This window comes from Dermacentor andersoni, chromosome 1 (genome assembly GCF_023375885.2).
Source record: "Dermacentor andersoni chromosome 1, qqDerAnde1_hic_scaffold, whole genome shotgun sequence".
Taxonomy (NCBI): Eukaryota; Metazoa; Arthropoda; class Arachnida; order Ixodida; family Ixodidae; genus Dermacentor; species Dermacentor andersoni.
Window position 1 is genome coordinate 110,362,353 of NC_092814.1, and position 24,545 is coordinate 110,386,897.

At 44.7% G+C, this 24,545-nt stretch overlaps 3 protein-coding genes across 3 annotated transcripts in view; 2 read left to right on the forward strand and 1 right to left on the reverse strand.

Moving 5' to 3' along the window:
- LOC126545615 (beta-alanine transporter-like) overlaps positions 1-557 on the forward strand; it is a 26,967-nt gene extending 26,410 nt beyond the window's left edge. Inside the window, exon 10 of the mRNA XM_072286606.1 lies at positions 464-557. Within this exon, the coding sequence (XP_072142707.1) occupies positions 464-530 (67 nt within the window). The 3' untranslated portion in view covers positions 531-557. The remainder of the gene's footprint in view (positions 1-463) is intronic.
- Positions 271-24,545, reverse strand: part of LOC126545622 (uncharacterized) — a 53,629-nt gene continuing 29,354 nt past the window's right edge. Inside the window, exon 6 of the mRNA XM_055077924.1 lies at positions 271-3,849. Within this exon, the coding sequence (XP_054933899.1) occupies positions 3,839-3,849 (11 nt within the window). The 3' untranslated portion in view covers positions 271-3,838. The remainder of the gene's footprint in view (positions 3,850-24,545) is intronic.
- On the forward strand, positions 6,167-8,893 carry Cdc45 (cell division cycle protein 45). Its single transcript, XM_050193540.3, has 2 exons — positions 6,167-7,028; positions 7,534-8,893. Exons 1-2 carry the CDS (start codon positions 6,367-6,369, stop codon positions 8,504-8,506), a joined length of 1,635 nt encoding a protein of 544 aa, XP_050049497.1. The 5' UTR covers positions 6,167-6,366; the 3' UTR covers positions 8,507-8,893.

Sequence of the window (24,545 nt, forward strand, 5' to 3'; positions counted from 1 at the left end):
GCGAGCCTTTCTTTATTTTTTTTTCTCCCTCGCTAATAATGTAGATCGGTTCATTGTTTCTTTTGGAGAATGCGCGGGCTCTCAACGCGATAGGCAGCCGCGCATACGTTTTGACGCACTTAGTCGACGTTCCCTTTAGTCATATTGACGAAGCACTTTTAAATGTGGCGAGCTTCGTCCAGATACAATTCACCAATTTCAGTGTCTTATAGCTATGCAAGTCCGTCGCTCAGATTGAGTGATCAAGTATAAGACGAGCAGAAACGTATGGGCAGCAAATGAACATACATTTTAATTTCGGTAGCATAGTTTTCAAGTGTAGATGGAGCAGAAGAAAGACAGACACAGCTTTTTTTTTTTTTTTTTTAGAACAGCGACAATTCACATGTCACATGGCGGGTTCTCTCACAGGACGTTACTTCGCTAACATTTGTTTTCTTCCCTTCTCTTGTTTTGCCATCAGGACGAGTGAGGAAGACAGCGATAAAAGTAAACAAGGAAAGCAACACCAAGAAACATTGAGTGTATGAACGCAGTAAATGCAGCTAAGTTTTCAATTGGTCCTCGTGCGCTTCCGATGGAGCGGGCCTTGTCGGCCTGCTTCTCGACACGTCAAGTATTTTTTGAAGCCTTTGGATTCCATGGGCCGTCAGACAACCATTTTTTTACTTCGCCAAAGAAGAAACAAACAATAAAAAGGTCGTGAATTCCCCAACCTTTTCTCACTGTTCTCTTCGACGCTTCTTCAAGGACACGTGTCGGACAGTCTCTCGAAAGAGAATAAGCGGTACAGTGTTACCCCCATTTTAAAAGCGTCACATTCAAACCACCGGTTCTGTATACCGTTGCATGTTTTAACGCGAAAGCGTTAAGGCCTCTGCATGTGGCGCAAAAGATCCGGTGTCGGCGGAGTTGTCCGCGAGCGAAAATTTCCGTGTATATTCAGGTATATGTATATACCACGCCTAGCTATATGACATGCTGTATATGCGGGTTACATTGTCACACCATTCTATCACTAAAGTTGCTCATACCTTGTCTTACATTCTTGACAAAGTTATTTCTCGAAATTTTGAGAATCACAGCCCACAAAAAAATGTCACGAAACAAAACACCGACAGCGCATGGCTTTTATGTTAAATCTTCTCAGACCTAAATATTAAAAATGCGAAACAATAACAGAAACCTGAAAATGATGCAATTTCTTGGCGCGGCTGTACACAACCTCCGGGATCGGCCCACGCATGAGGCTGAGTTTCTACCACGAAGCTCGCTTTCGGGCATAGCGTTCGCCGCCAGCGTTTCCCGGTAAACATTACAGTTACATAATCTGCAGTTGCCGGAAAGCGTGAGAAGCAGTCAAGGATATTTAAATGCTATCGCGTTCCACTCTTGCGAAGCTTAAGCGTCGTCCAATTAAAAAAAAACATTTTTTAGGGTGCCAATACAGCTTCCACATACTCTATATGCATAGTAAACGCAGAGCACTGCTGGCGCTTATACGCGTATACGGTGGGACTATCTGTTCCTACGACCTAGAGAAGCAACAGTTTAGATACTCCAGTTACCGAAAAAAAGAAAAGAACATCTTGGCACGCTTCACGCAATCTGAAAATGATAAGTAGTGACCGTGGCACCAACTGCAGGCGTTCCACGCTGTGCAAACATATGCATTGCGTTAACGTTTTCAAATTTATGCATGGCCGCTCTCCGAAAGAGACCATCAAAAACAGGCGTATAATATTGAACACTCAACTAATCAGCAACGATTTGTCATGAACAGAACATGCCAGCAACGCGCTTCCACGGTATTTTACAACTCATTGTTTCGACTGCTCCTCTCCTTCCATCTTTTGCATCGGCAAAAAAGGGGGAACAAAGGCAAGCTAAAGGTTTGTATCTTTCAGCGGCACTAGAACGTGTTGGAAGTTTCTATGCTTCCTAACTCTTATTTCTTCGCAATAGCTCTCAAAAGCAGGAAAGTGCAGAGTTTTGTCGACTGGGCATCAGGGGCCAAATTCATAAAGCTTTTCGTTCTTAGGAGGTGCCTCGCGAAGTGCCTCGAGCGGCCAGTCGCGCGGCAATTTTGCGTGTATTCGCGGGCTTCTTTCACGCTCGGAAAAACGCTTTTATGAAGCACGTATTGAGCAACAGAAAGCTGTATCTGGAGTTTTTCATGTTGCTCTACAATTTTCTCGTCGACACTTCTAATCAAATATTATTATTTGAGAAGTTGATTATTTAATTGAGACTGATTATGTAATTAGGCGGAATGTAAGAAAAAAATAAATAATCTGAGTATCTCCAAGCGACGGCAAACAACTTTACCTTGGTTTTGTCCAGCTACGTGGCATTCGTATATTTTTAAATCTTGGTGCATGATAGTTGGGACACTCTGTATGCGTATATCGTATATAGAAAGCCAGGGAAAAAGTTGTTCTTCATTCATTTTTCTTTTAATTAAAGAAAGATACTTTCGGTAATTCCTGTTCTGAGCTAATCATAACCATGCTCATTCCGTTTGTCAATTGTGCACGCAGTTCTCTTAAAAAAACAAAAAAAAACCGATTCAAGATAAGTGGAATGGTCTCTCTTTCGCTTCAGTCAGAGGTGAGACTTGGGATGCAGCCCCCTTGGCTCTCTCCATTGCGAATTCTCTTAATCCAGCAGTGGAGATAACACTCACAAAAATGCAGTGTGTCTCGTTCAAGTCGATCAAAAGCATATTAAAAGAAATAGAACGAGATAGATGTAATTCACTGCGGGTGCGTGAAAAAGAAGATATATGAAATAGTTTCCGCTGTTTATCGATTATGTCATTAGCCTAAATAAATGTTCGGAAGTTTGGTTGAAATTATAGTTTTTTTTAAGTTCTACACGTAAGCGATAATTAAAGAAATATCAAGAGTTCAGAATAACTCAGAATCTCACTATATATACGGTCGCTCTTGCATACTACTTTAGTCGCGCAAGCGGATAAGAAAAATATGTGTAATAATGGCTCAAAAATTGTGTGCTTACGCGCAAGACCGTACAATCCACTGCGTTGGTTTGACTAACGCACAACTTTTATTTTAATGCTTGGACGTCTACGTGGGAAACCCTGAATGTTCTTTTAAAAGCTTATTTACAGCACTTCTCCAAAATAATACTCATGTACAAGGTAAACGCAAAAGGCTAGAGAACAGATGAAACTCGGCGGTCGATTCATACAATCGCCTCTGAGAAAAACTTTACATTCGTGCATATAATGAATTACTAGAAGGGCTAAGTTGCACATCTGTGGAGTGTTGTTACGCAACAAAGAAAATTGGAACGCAAGCGAGGAAGAAAGAAAAAGAAAACGTCCATCTCGGCAACTCAGCTCAAGGCAGTGGAGAGGACAGTGCCATTATGTAATTTTGAGTAACATCAGCGAAACATGAAAAGCTGGTCTTAGGAGAACTATAGCGGCACCCCCCTGTTTAAAAAGAACGACGGTTTTGGCAGGAAAAAACAGTGCGGCCATCATGCATATATAGAGAAGACGGCGGCGAGAACAAAGACCACGAGCATGGTTTGCACCTACATCCGCGAACACATAATTAACTTTTGGAGATAGTAACATGGGCTTAAAAGCAAGAAACGCTATCCTTTATAGTACACATCCTTTACATAAGAACCGCGCCGACCCTGTGAATGCAGACATAAAAAGCAGGCGTTGAAAGAGCGCCCTCTCAACATTATATACAGCACACAACACGGCGATGAGTATAGCACACGGTGACTGTCCACTGCGCTTGAAGAACGCTAATTCCCGTAGAGATGGCCCCAGCTTTCTGCAGGCTCGGTTCCAACTTCATGAGTATTCTGAAAGAGAGAGAGAGACGAGAGAGCCATTTATTGCCATATGCCGCCGAGGAGCTAACTTAATCTTTAAACTACAGAGAAGACACAGTTCCACGCTGTAGCATGTTCAACTAATGGCAACTTTCATAATGTTCAAGTGTACAACATATATACACATCACAATAAAAGCTTTTCCAATGCTATTTGGTCCGTCACGATCAATGACGGGGTAGGCCGGCTACCAGTTAATTTTGATCTCAACGCGTACTGAAATGTGAAAACAGAACAGTTCTTGCACTTCGTCCATATACCATCAGATGCGGCAGCCTCTTGCAGCATTCATTCTCCATGGTCAGTTGCCTTCTCTAACAGAGAATGCAAGCATGGTTACAGGAAAATAGCCGAGAGGAGAACTGCGGCCACAGCAGAACGATATGACCTCAGCGCCACCGCAATGGCTTATGAAGTATCCCATATAAACAAAATATGCTGTCCGTGTGTGCAATGCGCAATTAAACACACAAAGACACACACGCACATTGCAGTACTTTTTGGTAAAGTATTTTGTTTCATGTACGACGTATGTCCTGTATCATATATATACTTTGGTCTCACTGAGATAAATGTTCGTTGGCTCCACACCAAACTTATTTCGACTTTCTGTCCGAAGCCAACAAACATGTCGGATATAACAAATCAACTTTTCAACCATTTTAAGCAAGTACAGGGCCCTGGTTTGAGTACTCTGGCCACTCCATTCGTAGCTTCCGGTACTTGTGGATTGGGCATCCGGCCGCTGGTACTGAAATGCGGAAGGATGGAAATAACTCGATAATTGTTACTCCAGCTTCAACGCGTGCTAGTGCAGCTGAAACCGCACGACCCCTATAACCTCACTGCCCCTATTTTCCATTTTCTTCTCTTTCCCTTTCAGCTTTGTTTTTCTAGTGGCTGTGAAGTATATACTGTATACTGTGATGTACACAGTATTTTAATTTATTGCATAGTCTTACGAAATTACTCCTTTGTTTTCCGTAGAGTGTGGAAGCCAGACCTATCAAAAGTAATCGCTTCAAGCGATGGAAAAAACAAAACAAAAACCTGTGTGCGTTTGTGGAGGTCGCAGGTTCTTTGTTCCTTAGTGAAATTGCCCAACCCGCTTTGGGGCATTGGCGAAACAAAATCAAAAAGAATCGTGTAAAATTATAGAGATATTAGTAGTACGTTAATAAATAATCATAACGAAGAAGATTGATGTCCTGACCTATGTTATTGTAAATTTAAAGAAATATATTAAAGAGATGTTAATACTATGTTTATCTACTAATGAGAATAAATATTAATAAAAGAACTAGTATGACAATATATTTGTATCACTGAGAAAAATAAATAAGGTAACGCATACGTTCCTGCAGCGCAAACGTATAGTGCCGACGCCTCTACGGAGAATAGCACAGGAAACGTAAGGTTGAAGGCGTAAGAATTGGTCCCCATCGCCCCAGCGGGCGATGGGGTCCAATTCCATAACGCGTTTCCCGTGGATTGAAAGTCTACGATATTCTAAAAGAAATGTTCGATGCTTTCAGGTCGTGTGCAATACGCAGCTGTGAACTCTCCTTTTTTTATTTTCTTTGGTTTCATTTCTTGCCTCAACAATCCCGGTTCGCATACAAAATCAACGTTGTACAAAATACTCTGGCGCCACTGCAGGTCGTACGATGCGTACTGCGATAGTTCAAGGCGGCGAGTGTCCTGCCTGTATCGACGCTTAGCACTTGCGTAGTAAATCATGTGCGTTGACGGTATAACGCTTGCAACACTGGAAAACCGCGTGTATTTAGCGCTATATACTGCTTCCCAGCATGACAGACTAAGTCCACTGATGCCGACATAGGTCGAGTACGTAAAGAGTTACACTGGCTGGCCATATACATACTTCAGTAATACTTTTTGGCTGGCAATGTCGTTCATCGTGAACGGCGAGTAGCAGCGCAAAGAGACGGAACACAGAAGGGAAATAGCTGTAGGAAAAAAAAAAGGTTACTTTCGGTATGGGTCATCGGCTGCTACATTTAAAATGCGATGATGTTATAAAATTATGCGCGCTCAAGCCCCGTAAACAGCAGCGCAGAATACGATAATCGCTTGCTGTCGCCGTAATCGCGCCGGGTGGCTGGAGAGGCTGGAGGCTACGCGGCCGGCGCGCAATCCCGCGTACGCTAGCTGCGCGTAGCGCCGCAATTTTTCCCGTCCGATTAACTGCTAAACCCCCCGTAATGGCGCTGCGAGCGCAAAAGTTGTTTTTCGCCCTCACCTCCTCCCTTGCCACATGCCTGTTGCGTCTCCCGCCAAAACCGAAGAGCGCGGCGACGAGTCGCGCCGTCTCGGCAGCCGTTCGCTATTTCAAACAGCCACTTCAAGAGGGATTTGGCCTTTTCTCTAACTGCATTTTATGAAATTATTAACGTCGTCGTCAGCTGGTGAGCCGGTGGTGTAAAGGTGCGTTAAAATAGTTTTGTGCACGTTTAACTTGTAACAATGTACGTGTCTAATCTTCAAAACGAGTTCTACTTAGAGGTGATCAAGAGCCGAGTTTTGGTTATTATTGCTGCGGACGTGGATGCTGTAGCGGCTTGCCGAATTTTGCAGCAGTTGTTTCACTCTGACAATGCATTGTACACGCTTGTGCCTGTGTCGAAGAAAACTGCCGTGGCAGCAGCGTACCGCGACCACGGTGAAGGAATTAAGAACGTCGTCTTACTGAATTGCGGTGCGACGTGGGACGTAATAGATGAGTGCAAGCCTGAAAACGACGACGTAGTTTTCTACATAGCCGATAGCAATCGACCAGTGCACATCCACAACGTCTACAACACAAGTCAAGTCCGTTTGCTAATGCCGCCTTTGCCAGAGGAAGGTGTGCCCGCCTACGATGACCTTTTCAAAGAGGACGAAGATGAAGACGAGGATGACATGTCCGTAGAAGAAGTCGTCGACCGACGGAGAGAGCGACGCGAATGGGAGGAACGCCGCAAACAGCTCTTGTTTGAGTACACCGAGTTCAGCTACCACGGTAAAGCAACCGCTGTTACCATGTTCGAAATGAGTTGGAAGATGACGCGAGACACGCCGGAAATTCTTTGGTGGGCGATCATCGGGCAGTCAGAGCAGTACATCTCCGGAAAAATTGAACACAATCGGTACGTACTCCGTACGGATAGTGAGGTATTGCCACCTTCCACTATCGTTTACTAGAGGGTCATGCTTAAACGATATTGCGCGACACGGACGTGAGAGAAGACGGCGCACCAAGCGACACACGTCCGTGTCGTTTTTTTGTGTCGCGCAATATCATTTAGGTAATGGATTACCAACTTGCCCGGAATGCTGCTCTCATTAAGGGTCATGCTAGCTTGTTGGTTCTCAAGCAGCTTCATTAGATGTAAAGCTGAAACGTTTATTATTATTATTATTATTGCTGTTAATTTAATAAGCCTGCAAACAAGGAATTAAAGACCTGTGAACTGTTGCATTATCACTACTGGTGCTTGTTGAAACTATTTGCACAGTCTTGTCCAACTGGTTTCAACCAACACTAAAAAGCCAGTTGCTCATAAAGAACACAATACACTGCTTATTTTACTTTTCCATTTTCAGTTTACTTGCTCATTTTCTACCCCCACCCCACCTCTTCTTAATTTGCAGGTATGTGCTAGAGGCTGGGGACCTCCAGGCACATGTTTCCCGTCAAATCCAAAGAAGAACTGCTGCACTAGATCCCTTGGCAGTCCAAATATCATTTGACCAGGAGCTGCATCTTCCTTTGTACACACATTGGTCCCTCATGGAGAGCTTGCGAAACACCCCAAATATTTTTTGCAAATTTAAGTTGTGGACTCAAAAAGGCTACCGCAAACTACAGGAGTTCCTTGCAGAACTTGGCCTACCACTTCTACAGTGCAAGCAGCAGTATGCTTCAATGGACATCAACCTCAGGAACAATGTGAAAGAGTGGATGTGCGACATGGCCGAGAAGTATGGGCTTGACAACCTACTTTTCGCCTGCTTCACTGGAAAATGTGGCTATCGGGACCACTTCTTTGCCTCTGATGCTGCATATGGGCTTATGGCTCTGCTTGAGTCTCCTGTGGATGATGTGACAACCAACTTCTTTAACACACTAGATGCACTTTCGTGGTCGAACACAGAGCTGTTGCGTAATGGCATCCAGCTGGCAAAAGAGCGCTTGATAGCCACCACGCAACAGGTACACTCTTTTATGGATCTGGGCAGTATCATTTGTGCTGGGCCCTTTCTGTATGGCACTGTGCAGGAGGGTGCCCAATACAGTCGGCTCTTTGGATGGCCAAGCGGGCTTTTTCAGTTGGCCAGGTGTGCATTGCAGGCATATGTGGCCAACACCAAGAGCCGTCGTTTTGCCAGCCTCCCCCTTGTACTAGCAGCTGACTATTCAAGCGACCCTGCTTACACACTAGTTGTTGGCATCCCTCCACTGTCTGAAGACTCGCCAAAGAACTTTTTTGGTCGTGCGTTTGAGCGAGCTAGCTCAATGACCCATTGTACATATCATGCTGACTTTTTTTTTTCGCCGGCTGTTTTAGTTTACAAACAGGACCGGGGTAAGTTTCTTGATGCTCTTGTGTCATTGTTGGTATGAATCATTACGAGGCTGCTTCGGTTGCAGCTGCCATGCCACTGTAGTTTGTGGGCTGTATATATTGTGAGATGCCTTGTTTTCTGTTTGCAATTCTTTTAATGGACAATGCAAGCACAACCATAACACTAGTCTGAGCAGATTATTCTGCCACGTTTTTAATACTATTTATTCAATGTATATTTATAAGGGTTGCCTGTACATTTTTACAAAAAAATCATTTACTGCAATTTTTTTCGGTGTAATGTACTCATACAGAAGTTGCGATCATTGTGGAACCTCTCATCTGACTATTGATGAATAATTGCCATGTGATGATTTTATTCAACAAAAATATAGATTGACTTGCGATGTCAGTGATAAAATAAACAACTCCTATTGTACTGGTCAGATATGCCGTGTCATTGATTGAATCTGCATCTGTGTGCAGATATGTTGATCAGTAATTGGGTAAAGCATAATAGTGCTATTCTGTATGTTGTATTGGACATTGTTGGCTTTTATTGTAACAAGTACTATAGGTCCCTGTAAGGTACTACTGCAAATGCAATATTCTAGAACTGGTCTCATATTCTGCCATTGATAGTAGCAGTAAGTAGGCTACTAGAGTTTTTGTTCATGTGGCATGCCTTCTTTGAAGAAAGCCTTTCTTTAGCTCATATTATCTTTATTATAATGTGATTGGAAAACTTTACAAAGAAGTCTGGATGATTTGGGAAGAATTGCCTGGGTTGTTGCAGTAGACCAAGAAAGTTTTGGTGTGTGTTTTTGCAAGAACCGAGGTGCTCGAGTTTTTGTTACAACCATATGAAGCAACCAGACAATGAAGCCAGAAGAAGCATAAGGGACATTAACTGCTATTGATTGAAAAGGGAGGTGAAAGTGGTCGAAAAACTTGTAGGTGGGTGCTGAACCCACATCTCCCGCATTACACATGCGGTGCTTTGTCATTAAGCTACCGTGGCAACTGTCCTTCCATCAACTTTCTTGGGTATTTGTGTATGTGGACAAGATTAGCCCTGGGAGTGTTAGCCAGTGCCACTCACAGCCATGGTGATAGATGTGGAACATCCTTTCAACTGCAGGTTTCACATAGGTGAACTTAAGAGCAGGCAACTGGCTAATAAACCTATGTATGCTACTTAATCACATCAAGACGGCAAAATTCGAGGGCCTTGTTATGCAGTACGCTTCCTACTGCTGCACTGTTGAACTATTTCCAAACAAAAAAGTCTTTGAATGCTTTGAATATAGCTGGCTCACATTGAGGACCATAAGTATTCACTGGCCAGCTCATCAATGACACAAGCCAGAGTGACAGAGAAAGCAAAGGAACGGAAGTAAAGGAGCAGCTGGTAACAAAGCTGTGGAGAAAGCAATGTGAGAAAATATGGTGATTTGTGGCCTGCAAGAGAAATTAAAAGGAGCAGCACGATGTGTGACTTCGGCAAAGCACTACTTGTGGACGGCCATATCATTTGTTCTGTTAGGAATAATAAGGAAAGCCTTGAAGGTGGCAAAAGGCACATTTTATTCTTCACTCCGTTGATAGAAAGCACTTGCAGGACATTTGTGATGCGGCACCTTTTGTACCCAGGATAACTTGCAGCTTAACTCTTTAACCTTCAAATTATTGCCCCAAAAAAACATTCCAAATTACATGAATTTTTTTATGTAGGTATGAATTTTTCAATCATTCTGATTCTGAAAATATATTACTTGATCCTTCACATTTAATTGCATATTCATTCCGGGCTTCTACCGCCCACTAATGTTGAAAATTGAACCCGAAGCCAACCAATGACCGTAACTCGTCTTTGGCAGTGGGAGCCGCACAGTATCGGGCTGAACTAGCGTGACTCGTCATTGGTGTTATTGGTGCAACCTTTAATGACAAATACAGCTAGGAATTGGGGGCTAAAGGGTTAACAATTGTGTATGGTTATTTAGGGTAAAACAACTGTAGTGCACTGTATCCCAAACATGGTTTGGTGAGCACTGTTGTGATGCTTGTGGTGCTCAAGGAATCTGTAATATTTGCTGCTCAACACTGTCAATGGTGGCACTCATTATGGCTGGCATATTTGTGGACCTCTGAGGCATAAAGCTCCTTGACATCGGCAGCAGGGCTTATATTTTGTAAGGATTCTTTTCCTTCAATTATATTCATTTCTTATTCGTCACACCCAGTAGCTGAACCCAGTGACAGCAGTTTAGCATTATGCTAGATAGTGGTGAGGGGCATAATGAATGGAGAACGAAAATAATTTTTAAGAAATATGGACCCTGTTCTTCGGTGAGCATAGTGAAAGTGTAAAAGGCAACTGGCATTTGATACGGTGCGGCCAGTTTTTAAATCGAGTTGGGTATGTTGGTTAGTTGAAGTGCTATTCACAGGACCACAATGAGAAGACGGAAGCAGGATGGGCTCTGCCAATCTGTCATATTCCTTAGGCAAAGAGTTAAGTTGTTGGTTTGCAAACAGGCTTTAGCACTTGCTGTTTATGTGCACACCCTACCACAAAATATTAAAGGCAAATTACTGACAGTGGCCAGCTGGCATTTGTTGCAATCAGGTGTAACATATTTTCTCAACTGTCTCAAATCTCAAATTGTCTCAACAACAATATGCAAGTGAAAGGATAAAGTATCCTTTGGAACAGTTCATATCTTAGTGCACACGTGACAGAATATATGCACCTGTTACCCTAGATACTTAACTGGCACACAAAGTGCATTGTATAAAAATTTTGGCATAACCTGTAATTCATAAAATTTGCCTTATCTACTGCTGGAGAACGAAAAATATGGATAGTTGGAAATTTTTCAGAAGTCTTTGTGTTGTCTCCTTCATTGAAGAGGTTGAAAGCATGTAAACTTTTGCCATGGCATAATTCCATTAAAAATGAATCTCCTTATGATGATTGCATTTGGCATACGAGATGTCTTCTGAAAAAAGTAAGGTCTGTTGTTTATGCACATAAATAGCACTTGCATGTTAGTGTTAGCCTGAGCGTTGTAGTCCACCAGACTACAGACTACAACAAACAATAATTGGAAAAATAAACTGTCGCAAGTAGAGATTGAGATTGTTTTTTTTTACATACTGTGCTTGCTCAAACCTAAGCACCCATTTTTTTCCATTCACGATGACCAACGAAAGAGTGCATGCTTAGATTCAGAGCAAATAAAGCTGTGCTCACACTTTCTTTTATTACTAGATGCCCTGTGCCCAGAAAATATATGTTGCGAACCTGGGGTGTGCTTAAATCCACAGTGTGCTTAGATGAGATAAACTGCAGTAATATTTTGGTTGGTATGACATGTATAGAAAGATCTTACAGACTTGTGTTCACAAACTCAGCTAAAGTTTGATGAGAATTTTCTATAAAGAACCGAATGTCTGGCTAGTAATTCAACTTCAACTTTACTGTTGAGTAGTAGGTACAGAAATAGCATGAATGCTGCTACAGTTCTTGCACAATGCAGAATTACACAAGCTTTGATTTTCTTTGATTTTTTTTCCTTGTGGCAAATCCACCCAAAAATTGAAAACGTAACTGTAATGAGGCATTCCATCTTTTCAATTAACTTTATATGGCACATTAGAGGTAGTTTCTTTGTATATGAGGAGTTGTTTGTTTTAGCTATCACACGAGAAACAATTAAGAAAATGTTTATGTGCTGTTAAAATTTTTTTTTCTCTTTTATTTGCCTGAATTGCCATGTGGCATAATGTGGCAACAAAATTACATGTGGGCATGGAGGCTCGTTTTGTGCAGATATTGCAAAAGCAACTTATGAAATGTATTGTCCAAGGTGCATTGTTGATAGTTTCCAGGTTGGTCACTTCTTAATTCCACACCACTAAGTGCGCTTTCGGGGACAGCTTTTGTCCGAGGGCACGTCCAGAGTAGGTGGCAGGCATTCAGTGCAGACATAGAAGGTGAGCACTTTGGACACTGGACATTGTCTTCGTATAGTTTGCTCACTTACTTTTGTCTGGCAGGTGCGAGCCAAATAAGTGGGCGTAGATTTGGAGTTTTGTGTGCGAATGAAATAGTTCTTGTTATTCAAATAATATTCAATTTCTCATTTACTTTTTTTCAAATATTACCTAGGTTGAAAAATGAAGCTATTAATAATTTATTATGCCTCCTACCTTTGCTCCAAATGAAAGTGTTTGCTTTAAAGAGGGATTTATCAACAGAGCGAGGAAGTGCAACAGCGTTCTCTTGTATGTTCTTGCTGTTATTTTCCTATTGTACAGGTGCCCCAGAAAGTATACGGAGCACGCGAGCAATGGTCGAACTGCATCTCCGTGCTCTACCGGTGGCAGCGCGTGCTACAGAGCATGCTTAAAAGAAATCTGCGGTGGCCGTGCGACTAATTGATGGCTCAAGTGAAGAAACATTACTTTGAGCGGTCGACGCTAGGGGAAGTTTTTGCGCTTGCAGCAGACACTTATTGGCGGCAGGCGCAGCTCTATCCAGGAGGAGGAGGAATAAACTTCATTGCCATTTAATAGGTCCCAGAAGCGTTTGCTTTCTGCATACGCGGCGTGCGTCACTGTCCGGGCTTTCTTGAGGCATGCAACGATCACCCTTCTCGACAATCGACGGTCGCCATGGTCAAACCGTCGCCAGTTACACAGTGGTGGCGGTGCTGTGCTTCAGCGACTGCTAAGCTCGATGGACTCTGTCTGCTCCCGCTGCGTGCGGTCAACATGCTTTATTCAAACGAAAAAAAAATAAAATAGGTAGTAAAAATACAATTGACAAAGTTACTTCTTCCTTACGAACAAAAGCTCGGGCAGCGACGCGCGTAGAAAAAGCAAACACTTTTGGCATGACCAGCTAGCCCCCGATAAATGGTTGCTGCTAGCAAAAAAGCTCCCCTAGCGTTAACTGTTGGAGAAAGCGATGCTTCGCCCACCCCCTTGTTGAAAAGCCTGCGCTTACATAAGCGCGCACCGCCGCGGCTTCACCTACGCCGTCGGTGATCGAAGTACTGGTCAAAAGCGTATCGCACGGCCACCGACGATTTTTCTCCCACACGCTCTGTGGTACGCGTTACCACATTTTTAATGTCTTTCTTAGTGAGTTACCATCATTTTTCAATATCAGGTATGTTTCTAGCCTTTCCCGTGGGCCGATGGGTATGAGCCTGTGAGGTCACTGGTCGCCGTGATGTTCCGGATAAGTAAATAAAATTGTCCTACGATCGGATTTTAAAAGAGGACTTTGAACACAGATGTCCGATAGTGTATAACTATTACGTACACCATGGACACTTATTTCCCACTACGGCTTGCTTCATATAAATGCATGATTAGATCAATATATAATCAGATCATAATTTTGGCACGCAAAACCGCAGAAATGAGTCGCAAGGTACACGCGTCATGCGTAAAAATGACGTTTCTCCTATTCCCCTCACGCGAGGGGTGGCGTGTTAGAGTGCCGTGCGCATTGATGCCATCCCACTGTCACCCGCAGCTCGCTCAGGAAGACTTCTATGATCAACTACTGATGGTTGAATCGCCTTTCAGCATTTTCTCTATGGTGCCCCGAGATGCAGTTCGGCCACCGCTCGCACGCACCGTTTACTATCTAGGGCGCCTGTACAACAGCTGAGGATGGATCGTTTAGTACTTTTAGCAGATTTATTACCTCAGTTTATGCAGTTGTAAATTTTGTTCATTTTGAGGAGCTTGCCATGTATGCATAACTAACACAATTTATGGTTTATTACTTCCTTCTATGAGTGATACGAAAGGGTGTATTAAACTTCAGATTTGTATTTAAGTGTCTCAACCTTTAGAGTGTACTAGAAGATTCTAGTACATATCCTGTGGGTGTAAAGTCCCTTTGTGCCATCATTGTCATTCTTTGACATGCATTTCTTTAAATGCGTTTCATTTTCTGCAAGAAGTTATACCCGTACTCAATAAATCTAATAAATCCTCAAAATCCAGTGAAAACACTTCATCTGTGGGACATCCAAATCATGTCCCAATATCCATTTACCGTTTCGGAGACAAACAGGACATCCGCCGGACGTCCAATTTCAGATATCCTTCCAGGGACGTCCGAAAAATATTGCATCTGGTCCTTTTTTGGGGGAAAAACATGAATATTTGTCCTCCCAGAGGCTTTATTTTTCGGTTTCCCTATAACAGCTAGTTATGTTTTCTCATATGTTCAAATTATAATTTATTTAAGGCAGAAAGCTGGGCTAGTTGGTGGTTATTCGTATAAGGGGACATTGCACTAGCGCGTAAAAAAGGACACGGACAGGAACATGAAAAAAGACACACCGAACGCTGCTAGTTCGGTGTGTCTCTTATATCATTTTATATTATTTTTATATTATAGTATTTATATTATTTTAAATTATAATCCGAAGCTATAATATCTGCAGCACATCTGCACATCATACTATGCATATTTTCTGAGGTAATTTACTTTTACAACTCTAGTTAGTTGAACATGCCACTTGTGCCTGAGTGAAGGCCTAGAAGAAAGTGGATTACACTGCAATTCCTCGTGCATCGCGTGCACACATGCGATCTTGCTGCGTGGGCGTTCTGTTCGAACATTGCATCTGCTGCGAATGTAATGTTCATTTATAGCAAACGCAGTTTAAAAGGCGCTGATACGTCCGTGCACAGTACGCAGCATCTCCCCACGATGTCCCTCCCGCACATGCAGTGGATGTCCGTGCGGAAAGTGCGGAAAAACGATCGTGTGAGCGACGGCCGCTAGACGAATTCAGCACATCCCATGGGTATCCATATCCTAGCGGCATTTGTCGAAAGGATGTCATCCCGATCACTGGGAACAGGACTATACATTTTTGTTGGGTGTGCGCAAGGGCATTCCATCACTTGGCACTACGTGGTGGAAAGGGGGGTGATGGGGGGTGCAGCAGGAATATTTGGCAGGTCAGTCGTCCCCTCTCGCCCTTCTTTTGAGCTGACCCTGACGGCAAAGCCATATTATGGATCCCATTAACATCCCATTAATATGGCAAAGCCATATTAATGGGATGTACTGAATGAATACACCCTGCCGAATACACCCGTACGATCATTCGGCTGCACCTTTTTCGGGTGGTTCTGGGATCGAACCCGCGGCGACAACCGCCTGCTGTAGGTCCTAGGTATGACCCTCCGACAAAGACGCTTATTTTTTTCCCCCTTCAAGTACCATGTTTCCGTTGCGAGGAAGCAAGGGGTAACAATAATTCGCGCTTTAATCAGGTAGCTGGCCGCCTTTTCCGTTCATGAATCGCCTCTACCATGCAGATTTCCGTATAACTCATTTGTATGGTTGTTGGGTCTGCACGTGTAACACGGCGATATATATGCTCAAACAGGCCATGGAAGTTGGAGCAGCGCCATGAATAGGTGACCTCGCAGCTCGGCCCGATACGGGCGAACGACGGCACGGTCGGGACGTGAGACGCATACGCTGCCCTGCAAGCGGCGAACAGGATGCTGCTTCGAGGGGTGCAGAAGCGTCTGTCTGATGAACGCCTATATGGCACAAAGGCCAGCGGAGAGGCTATATAAGGCTTGGTTAATTGCTTTGAAATGTGGTTGCTATATGTCATGTAAAGTGGTGTGCCTTACGTGCTACCTAGCACTTGTGTAATCGGTAGCCAATTAGTGGACGCGGAAGGAGTCAATGCAGCAGATCCAGGGAAGTGTGGGGGCGAGCGCCTGCTCATAACGTTGTCCGAGCTGGTGTGGTCGCCACAGCGTCCTGACGCCAAAGCACTGTTCACATGCGTCAAAGCACCTGTGGCTGAAGGCCGTCACAAAGCTCCGCGAGGTTGAAATTTGCAAGAATAACCACCATCGGATGGCCGCGCAGGTTTCTGCGGTAGCGCAGTGCGCGCCTTTCCTCGATTAGTACTTTAGTTCCTCCACGCTTCCGACGAATGTCACAGACACATACGAAACCGCGTGTCAATCGTCACACCACGCCACGCGCTAACTTTGCACTGACATGGGGCGGCTTCTGTGCTTGAGAAGGCTCAAACCCCTCTTGAGACATCACCATCTTTCGGTTACTGACTCTCACTATACGATATTGTAGCCAGCGCGCGTGTTTCAAATGACAGGGTTGTTTGTGTCGATGAAAAACTCGGCGAGTGTTCTCACCACATCCTGCACGCTCCGAGCAACTCATGTGGAGCGCCAGCGAGACGGAACTCAGGCGTTTCTCTATAGTTGCAATGGCGTGCACCATTTTGAAGCGCACACGTTTCTCACCATGCAGGAGCGCGTAAGTGCTTTCCAACGGAATCACTAGAAGGATATGAGAACTCTGCCATACAGAGCTGTGCATTGATCGATGAAGACCCCTGTCAGCCACGTGTGTACATCGACTATGACAGCTAAAGGCCGGCACACTATACTACAACTTTCCGGCTAACCGCCCGGGCGCTTGGTCTGATACTTCTCGCAGAGGCCTCACGTGCAACGTGTGAGGGAAAAGTGATAACCATTGTCTCTGTGCATTTGGCCGCTTACCCCCGCAACGCCTTTTAGTAGGATGCTTGATGTAGAACCGCGATTGGCAACGAACTAGCAAATACATGAAGTCCTAGTTGCAGCGATACTATCAATGCAAGGCAGCAATCGAACCGTTCCCGCCTGCAGGTAGGGGCGTTTCGATTGCTGCGCAACAAGGTCATGCTTCTCCGCCATGCAGGCGCAGATAATCCCTCTAAACGGCCTAAACTTAAAACCCACTCTTCTATGGGCTATATCACACTTGCGCCGCCTTTCTATCAGTGTTGCTTCAAACAAGGACACTTCTCCTACTTGGACACTCGGCAGTTATCGCAGGTGCTGCGCTTATCGCAAGTGTGGGCTCTTCTCGTTTTCGGCACTGTCAAGCTCTAAGAGAGACACTAAAGGGAGACAATGATATCAGGCTGTACTCTTTGTCCGGCAGATAAGAGGCGACGTATTAAGCAGTAAAATGAAGGCCGAATTTATCGTACTTTCGAGCCCAAACTTCGACACGTAGCAGTGACGCGACTGTGTGGCGTCACGAATTTTCGAGGATTTCGCGTTTTCGCACTGGAAAAATCTACAGAAGTTGCCAGGTTGAGTTATCACTTCCTTTCGAGGGCCGACCGCGCAACTTTTTGTCTTTGATATTCGACGACTGACAAGCCTCGACGATATATATTTTTGTAATTTATGACGCCATATGGAGCAGCTTCTGGATTTGAAGGTGATGTCGACATCCATTTTTGGTCCTTATGTCGTTTTCTGGCACACCAAGCTTCGTGCTTTCAGTATAGGATTTTCATTTGCTATTTCAGAAGTGTAATCTGCCAACCTGCCTAATAATTTAACGTACTTTAATTGAGCAGCCTTCCGACGATGATGATATATTTGGTGTTTTATGTCCAAAGAGCGCCAGGTTAGTGTTAATGAGTTCGAAATGTAGTGATGAATTACGAGGAGTAAATGTGACGTGACTATAAAGGGGCTCCAAAAACAGTCCCATTCAAGTGCGTACAATGTATATGTAATAAGATAACGCCTGTGACTAATGAGGTGCACCAGGCACGTACCCAGGGGGGGCCCGGGCCCCCCTCCCCACCCACGCCACCACTCCTCACACATTCCTAAAGCGCCGCCAGATCAATGTTGAGTCTTGGCAGCTGTTCATCGGTCAGCATTATGCTGCCTTTTTCACTCCTTTTAGATAGCGGTAGTTATCGGCATCTCTTGTAATGTGAAGGACAGTTTTCCCATAGATCGCACCCGCGCGATTAACTCGAGATGCGTTCAGTTGTCACCATCTATCCAACCGTCACGCGCATAGCTGTTGCTTTTGTTAGTCCAACCTTCTTTGTTCAGGCTGATCCTGGGACCAGGAGAGGGATGCGGCTGTTACTCAGCTGGTCTGTACTCTCATGGAACGAGTTGCGGCCGGAGAAAACGCCAATTGCGTTTAACTTATCCCTTTGCTTCATTATTTCCTTGAGTTACGGCTCGCCGCGACGCTGGCAGATGCCCGGAACCATATATACGTGATATGGGTGAGATAAGGTGGGAAATAAAATAATGTGAAAGAGCGTCCATCATGAAACCCTACAATAACCCTTAAACCCATAAGCAAGATGACTGTCGCCCGTTACCTCGTCTATTTTCCCCTAATTGCATAGCACTTTTCGTGCAAAATTGGCAACTGGAAACAAAAATCGCAAGGAGTTGAGAAATTAAGCGATCTACTAAGGGAGAGAGCCAAGGCAACAACCAAACTGCAAGCAAAAGCGAATAATAAAAAAGTTAACCGTTGTTTATGAGAATATTTATGGATCAACATCTTTTTATTTAAAAAGGAAGTAGAGAAAACGCTGCCGGAAGTGGAGAACTATTACTTGTTTTGAATGACGCTTCTACAGTTATCGGTCGAACCGCCTCACGTAGCCACTTCTCTGCTCTGCTTATGTGGGTGTTTTTCTAACCTTTCGCGGTGGGCGCAGTACGTCTAGAATCGCAGAGTCCTGCGCTCAACGCGGTTGTATGGGACTGGCGGCCGCACAGCGTTACGCAATTCGCGGAACTGTCAAAACTGATCAACAAGGCGAAAATAACTGATATTCGAAACTATAACATGAGAAAGACTGAAGAAGCCGTAAAAAATGAACGCAGCCTGAAATAAGTAAAAAAGAAACCTGGCATAGTTGAGTTGTTGTAGGCTACTGGTGGGATTAGCCTTGCAGTTGCTGCCGGCAATTGCTCCACCGTAGCGACACTTAAAATAAATAAATCACATAATCCGACACAGACCTCACAATTACAGATGGTCACTCCTCAGTTCACCATGTGGAGGCCAAATCCGTGTCCTGTAGGTAATTTAAAAGAAGGCGAGAGACCTCCTTCCTACACAACCGGTTCCCGCGCGGGAAAACAATCTCCTGAAGAGAACTGTCAGGAACTCCTGTCTTCTTGAGGGACCCGAATAACACCCTCCTTTCCGCGTTATACACAGCACAGCACATTAGGTAATGTTCTATGTCACCGCACACACCACAGGTTGAACATAATGGTGATAACGCCAGGCCAGTGTTATACATCCACGCAGGGGTACGAGCAGAGCCCGTGCGAATGCGGAGCAGTAAGGTGGCTTGGTTTCTTGGTTTCCTGGTGGCTTGGTTTCAAAGAACTGAAGTGGCACAACACCGCTTCTCTGAAGAGTCTGTTGTCCTCTTGAGGTACTCTTCTCAATGGATTCCCGGACAGCGCTCTATGGGCGAGGCTGTCCGCCATCTCGTTGCCTATGATACCTATGTGCGAGGGCACCCATTGGAAACGTATGGAGAAGCCTTTGATATGGAGATTGTGCACCGAGCGTAGGGAGCTAAGACATAAGGCATCAGTAGGGAACCCGTGCTGTAACCTTTGAAGGGCAGATTTTGAATCTGTAAGGATGACAACAGGTTGAGGCGTACAAAACCGTAGTTTCTTCAGAGCTGCCTCAATGGCAACGCTTTCGGCCGTTGTGGAGGACACGACTGCAGTGAAGCGAACAGACCAATCATACTTCAAAGAGGGAATGTGAAAAGCAGCTGCACTAGATCCTTTGACCTTGTCCACAGAGCCATCAGTAAAGATTTGAAGATGACGTGCATATTCAGTCTCGAGATGTTCCAGTGCCAGCGAACGCGTTGTCGCCAGAGGAGAACTCCGTTTAGCGCGTACGTGAGGAATTGTCAACGAACAATCGAGGCTCGCGAATGACCAAGGTGGTTTGAACCTCTTAGTTCGACCTCTAGTGTCAAGACCCAGGTAACCAAGAGTATTTAGTGCCAAGTACGCTCGGGACTCAGATCTCTTTCGAAGGCGCTGTAGAAGGGCTCGGCCGGCTGCCGTCTGTTTGAGGCGGCCAATTTGCATCAATAACCTTTGTGAAGCGACTAGGCTAAGAGGTCTCGATAGAGATTCGTAAAGTACTGCATTGTTAGGAGCAGTCTGCGGAACGCCAAGAGCCCTTCTTAGGCCCTTTCTGTGCAGAACCTCAAGTCGTTCCAGCTGTGATTTCGAGGGGGAAATTAAAGGCAGCTGATACATTATTCGACTCGTCACTAGTGCATCGTGCAATCTGATCATTGAAGAAGGGTGATTTCCCCATTGCTCACTTGCAACTCTACGGATCACATTGAGACGCGAAGATATCGATGTCACAACCGAGTCCACAGCTCGTCGCCACTGTAGGCGGTAGTCAATAATGACGCCCAAAAAGCGCTTGTGTTTCAATTGTCGAAGGCAAGATTGATCAAGCTCTATCTTCAGCCGCGCATACCTTCTTCCTCTACCTGGAAACATGATGAAGCCAGATTTTTCCACCGAGAGAGTCAACCCAACACCTTGAAGGTAATTTTGAACTGAAAGTAATGCCTGTCGAGCTATCAGAGCTAAACGCTTGTGTTGATATCCGGTTAACCACAGACAAATGTCGTCCGCGTATATCGACATATGGACATGCCTGCAATGTTTTTGCACTTCAGCGGGAAGACCAGCCATTACAACATTAAACAGCGTCGGGGAAAGAACACTTCCCTGAGGTACACCTCGCGATACCGCCCTTTCGGTGCTTATGGTACTTCCTAACCGCAATTGAATTTTACGATCACTGATAAGTGAGTGAATGAATCGCAGAAGATAGCCCTGTACGCCCATGGCCTGCAAACTATTTAGTATTGAGCTCTGAAAGACGCTATCATAAGCCTTTGATACGTCGAGGAAAATAACTAGTGTTGAAAGGCCGAAAGCTCTATGATGTTCAATATGGCTTATCAAGTCCAAGACGCTATCTTGCGCGCTTAAACCTGTTCGGAATCCAGTCATGCATGTTGGCAGAGCCCTTCTATCTTCGAGCCACCAAGATAAACGCTTACTTGCCAGCTTCTTCATGAGCTTAGCCACGCACGACGTCAGTGATACAGGACGATACGAGGCTAAGTCTGTCATTTCTTTGCCGGGCTTCAGCACTGGGACAACACAAGCCACCTTCCATGAATGTGGAACGTCGCCAGTCTCCCACACTCGATTGAGATAGCTTAGGAGCATCTTCCGGTGTTCCAGAGGTAGGTTCTGCATCATCTGGTTGGTGATGCCGTCAGGACCTGGTGCACATCTACGCCGCAGGCTGCTGAGTGCTGTCTGTAGCTCTCGAAGTGTAAACGGGGCGTCCATCACAGACATAGATGTTGCAGGCAGAGCGCAGGGATGAACTCCTGAACTTGCACTTACAAATGCATCTGCAGATTCCACTGCCAAGCACACGAGAGGTTCCTGCTTGCGCAGTGCAAGCGCTTCGAAAGGTTTACTAGGACGAGAATCACCAGCAAGACTGCCAATGACTCGCCTAATCCTCGTCATCGGTGAGAAAACCGTCAAGCTAGCGCAGAAGGACGCCCACTACGACCTACAGAGCTTGTGCGTATGTCGTCGAATGGCAGAGTTAAGCCTATTGAAGGTCGTCTTCAAGGACCTGTCGTCCTTCTTCCGCATCAGTTGTCGCTCCGCCCTTCTGCGTGCTGCGCAAAGGTTCCTGACTTTTAAATCCGGAGTCGGAAAATGATTAGGCAACTTGACCGCTGTGGTAGCAGCCATCTTACCAGAAATCATTTTGTCTATCACATCACCAGAAACACATGCAAGTTGCTCCCTGTATTTGTCCCAATTAACAACATGGCTAATTTTAGAGCCGCGCATATGGAAGTCGGCAGTAAACACTAAAATTGGATTGTGATCACTTCCCATGCGGTCAGGTGCAGTTGACCACTTCACCCGGACGTCAGTTGAATGCAAGGTTAGGTCTATAGATGTGGCTGAGGCTGGAGGCCGGAAGAAAGTGGGACTTCCGTCATTGGCCACGCACAGGTCCAAACTGTCGATAACTTCTACAAGTTTGCGTCCGCGGGAATCTGTGTTCCTGTCACCCCAGACAGAGTGATGGGCGTTGAAGTCCCCGCAGATAATTCGGGGCGCTGGGCAACGGTCACAAAGCTGCTGGAGAAACAAGTCCATTGCTACTTTCTTCCGCGGAGACACGTATACGGATGCAACAGAAAGAATGCAGACATTATACTAATCCACAAAAAAGGAGACGTTAAAGAATTGAAAAATTATGGGACCATTAGCTTGCTCCCAGTATTATATAAAATATTTACCAAAATAATCTCCAATAGAATAAGGGCACCACTGGATTTTGTCAACCAAGGGAACAGGCTGGCTTCAGGAAGAGATACTTTACAATGGATCACATCCATGTCATCAATCAGGTTATCGCGAAATCTGCAGATTACAATAAGCCTCTCTATGTGGCTTATATAGATTACGAAAAGGCATTTGATTCAGTAGAGATACCAGCATTCGTAGAGGCACTACGTAATCAAGGAGTACAGAACGCTTACGTAAAAAGCTTGGAAAATATTGCTACATGCGTGTGGTATTTGTTTGTTTGAACGAGGCGCCATCACTCCAGAAAAGAGCAGGAAGAACGAACTGGGTTCGCGCTGTGAATCTAACCGGTCAGCGCTGCATTCGTTGTTGTAAATATAATCTGTAAATAGTTTCTCGTCTTACTGAATCGTCCTTCGCGTAAGAATATCTACAGGGGTTCTACAGCTACCTTAATTCTACACTAGAAAAGCAGGGAGATACCTATAGAGAAAGGGGTCAGACAGGGAGACACAATTTCTCCAAAGCTATTCACTGCGTGCTTAGAAGAATTCAAGCTATTAAACTGGGAAGGCTGAGGAGTAAAGATCGACGGCAAATATCTCAGCAACCTTCGGTTTGCCGATGACATTGTTCTATTCAACAACAATGCAGACGAGTTACAGCAAAGGATTGGAGACTTTAACAGAGAGAGTCTAAGAGTGGGGTTGAATATTAATATGCAGAAGATGAAGATAATGATAAATAGCCGGGCAAAGGAACAAGAGATCAGGATCGCCAGTCGGCCACTGGAGACTGTGAAGGAGTACGTTTATCTAGGTCAATGAATCACAGGGAACCCTGATCATGAGAAGGAAATTCACAGAAGAATAAAAATAGGTTGCATCGCATACGGCAGACATTGCCAGCTCCTGGCTGGAAGCTTACCATTATTATTGAAAAGTAAGGTGCGCAATCAGTGCACTTTGCCAGTGCTGACATATGGGGCAGAGACTTGAGAGCAAGTTAAGGACCGCGCAAAGAGCGATCGAACGAAGATTGCTAGGCATAACGTTAAGAGAGAAAGAGAGCGGTTTGGATCAGAGAGCGAACGGGTATAGACGATATTCTAATTGACATCAAGAGGAAAAAATGTAGCTGGGCAAGTCATGTAATGCGCCGGTTAGATAACCGTTGGACCATTAGGGTTACAGAATGGGTACCAAGAGAAGGGAAACGCAATCGAGGACGACAAAACACTAGGTGGAGCGATGAAATTAGGAAATTCGCGGGCGCTAGTTGGAATCGGTTTGATCAGGACAGGGGTAACTGGAGATCGCAGGGAGAGGCCCTCGTCCTGCAGTGGACATAAAACAGGCTGATGATGATGATGATGATGGTGGAGGTGGTGCCCCCCCCCCCCCCCCCCGAAAAATAATCCTGGGTACGTGCCTGAGGTGCACTATAAAGACGAAAGAGACACTGTGGAAGGATGATATGATCTACTATAATATTTCAGAGAAGCACTACTGCCTCCTTAACAGAGCTCTTGAAACCCAAGGGACTGGAATATACGTATGAAGGCACGTGCCAAACAAAACACGTTGCAGGTCACGCTGCAGCTTTAGCTCGGGTGTTCCTATCTAAATACACGTAGAAGGTGAATTCGTTTTTCTCGGCAACCACTGCACCAAAATTGACGATGTTTGTTGCATTAAAAAAAAAAAATTAAATTCTACTGACTTCTGGTTTCGAATTTTGCATTTAGGTTGTCAATATTTATTAAAAAGTGGCAAAAATCGCTAATTTTCAGAAAACGAAACTATAACGTTTAGAACTGTA

What these genes read in the sequence shown, in the direction of transcription:
- Cdc45 (XM_050193540.3), top strand. Translation starts at nt 6,367, where the DNA reads ATGTACGTGTCTAATCTTCAAAACGAGTTCTACTTAGAGGTGATCAAG. An exon ending in GGAAAAATTGAACACAATCG is followed by an intron (nt 7,029 to 7,533) that starts GTACGTACTCCG and finishes CTTAATTTGCAG; the next exon opens with GTATGTGCTAGAGGCTGGGG.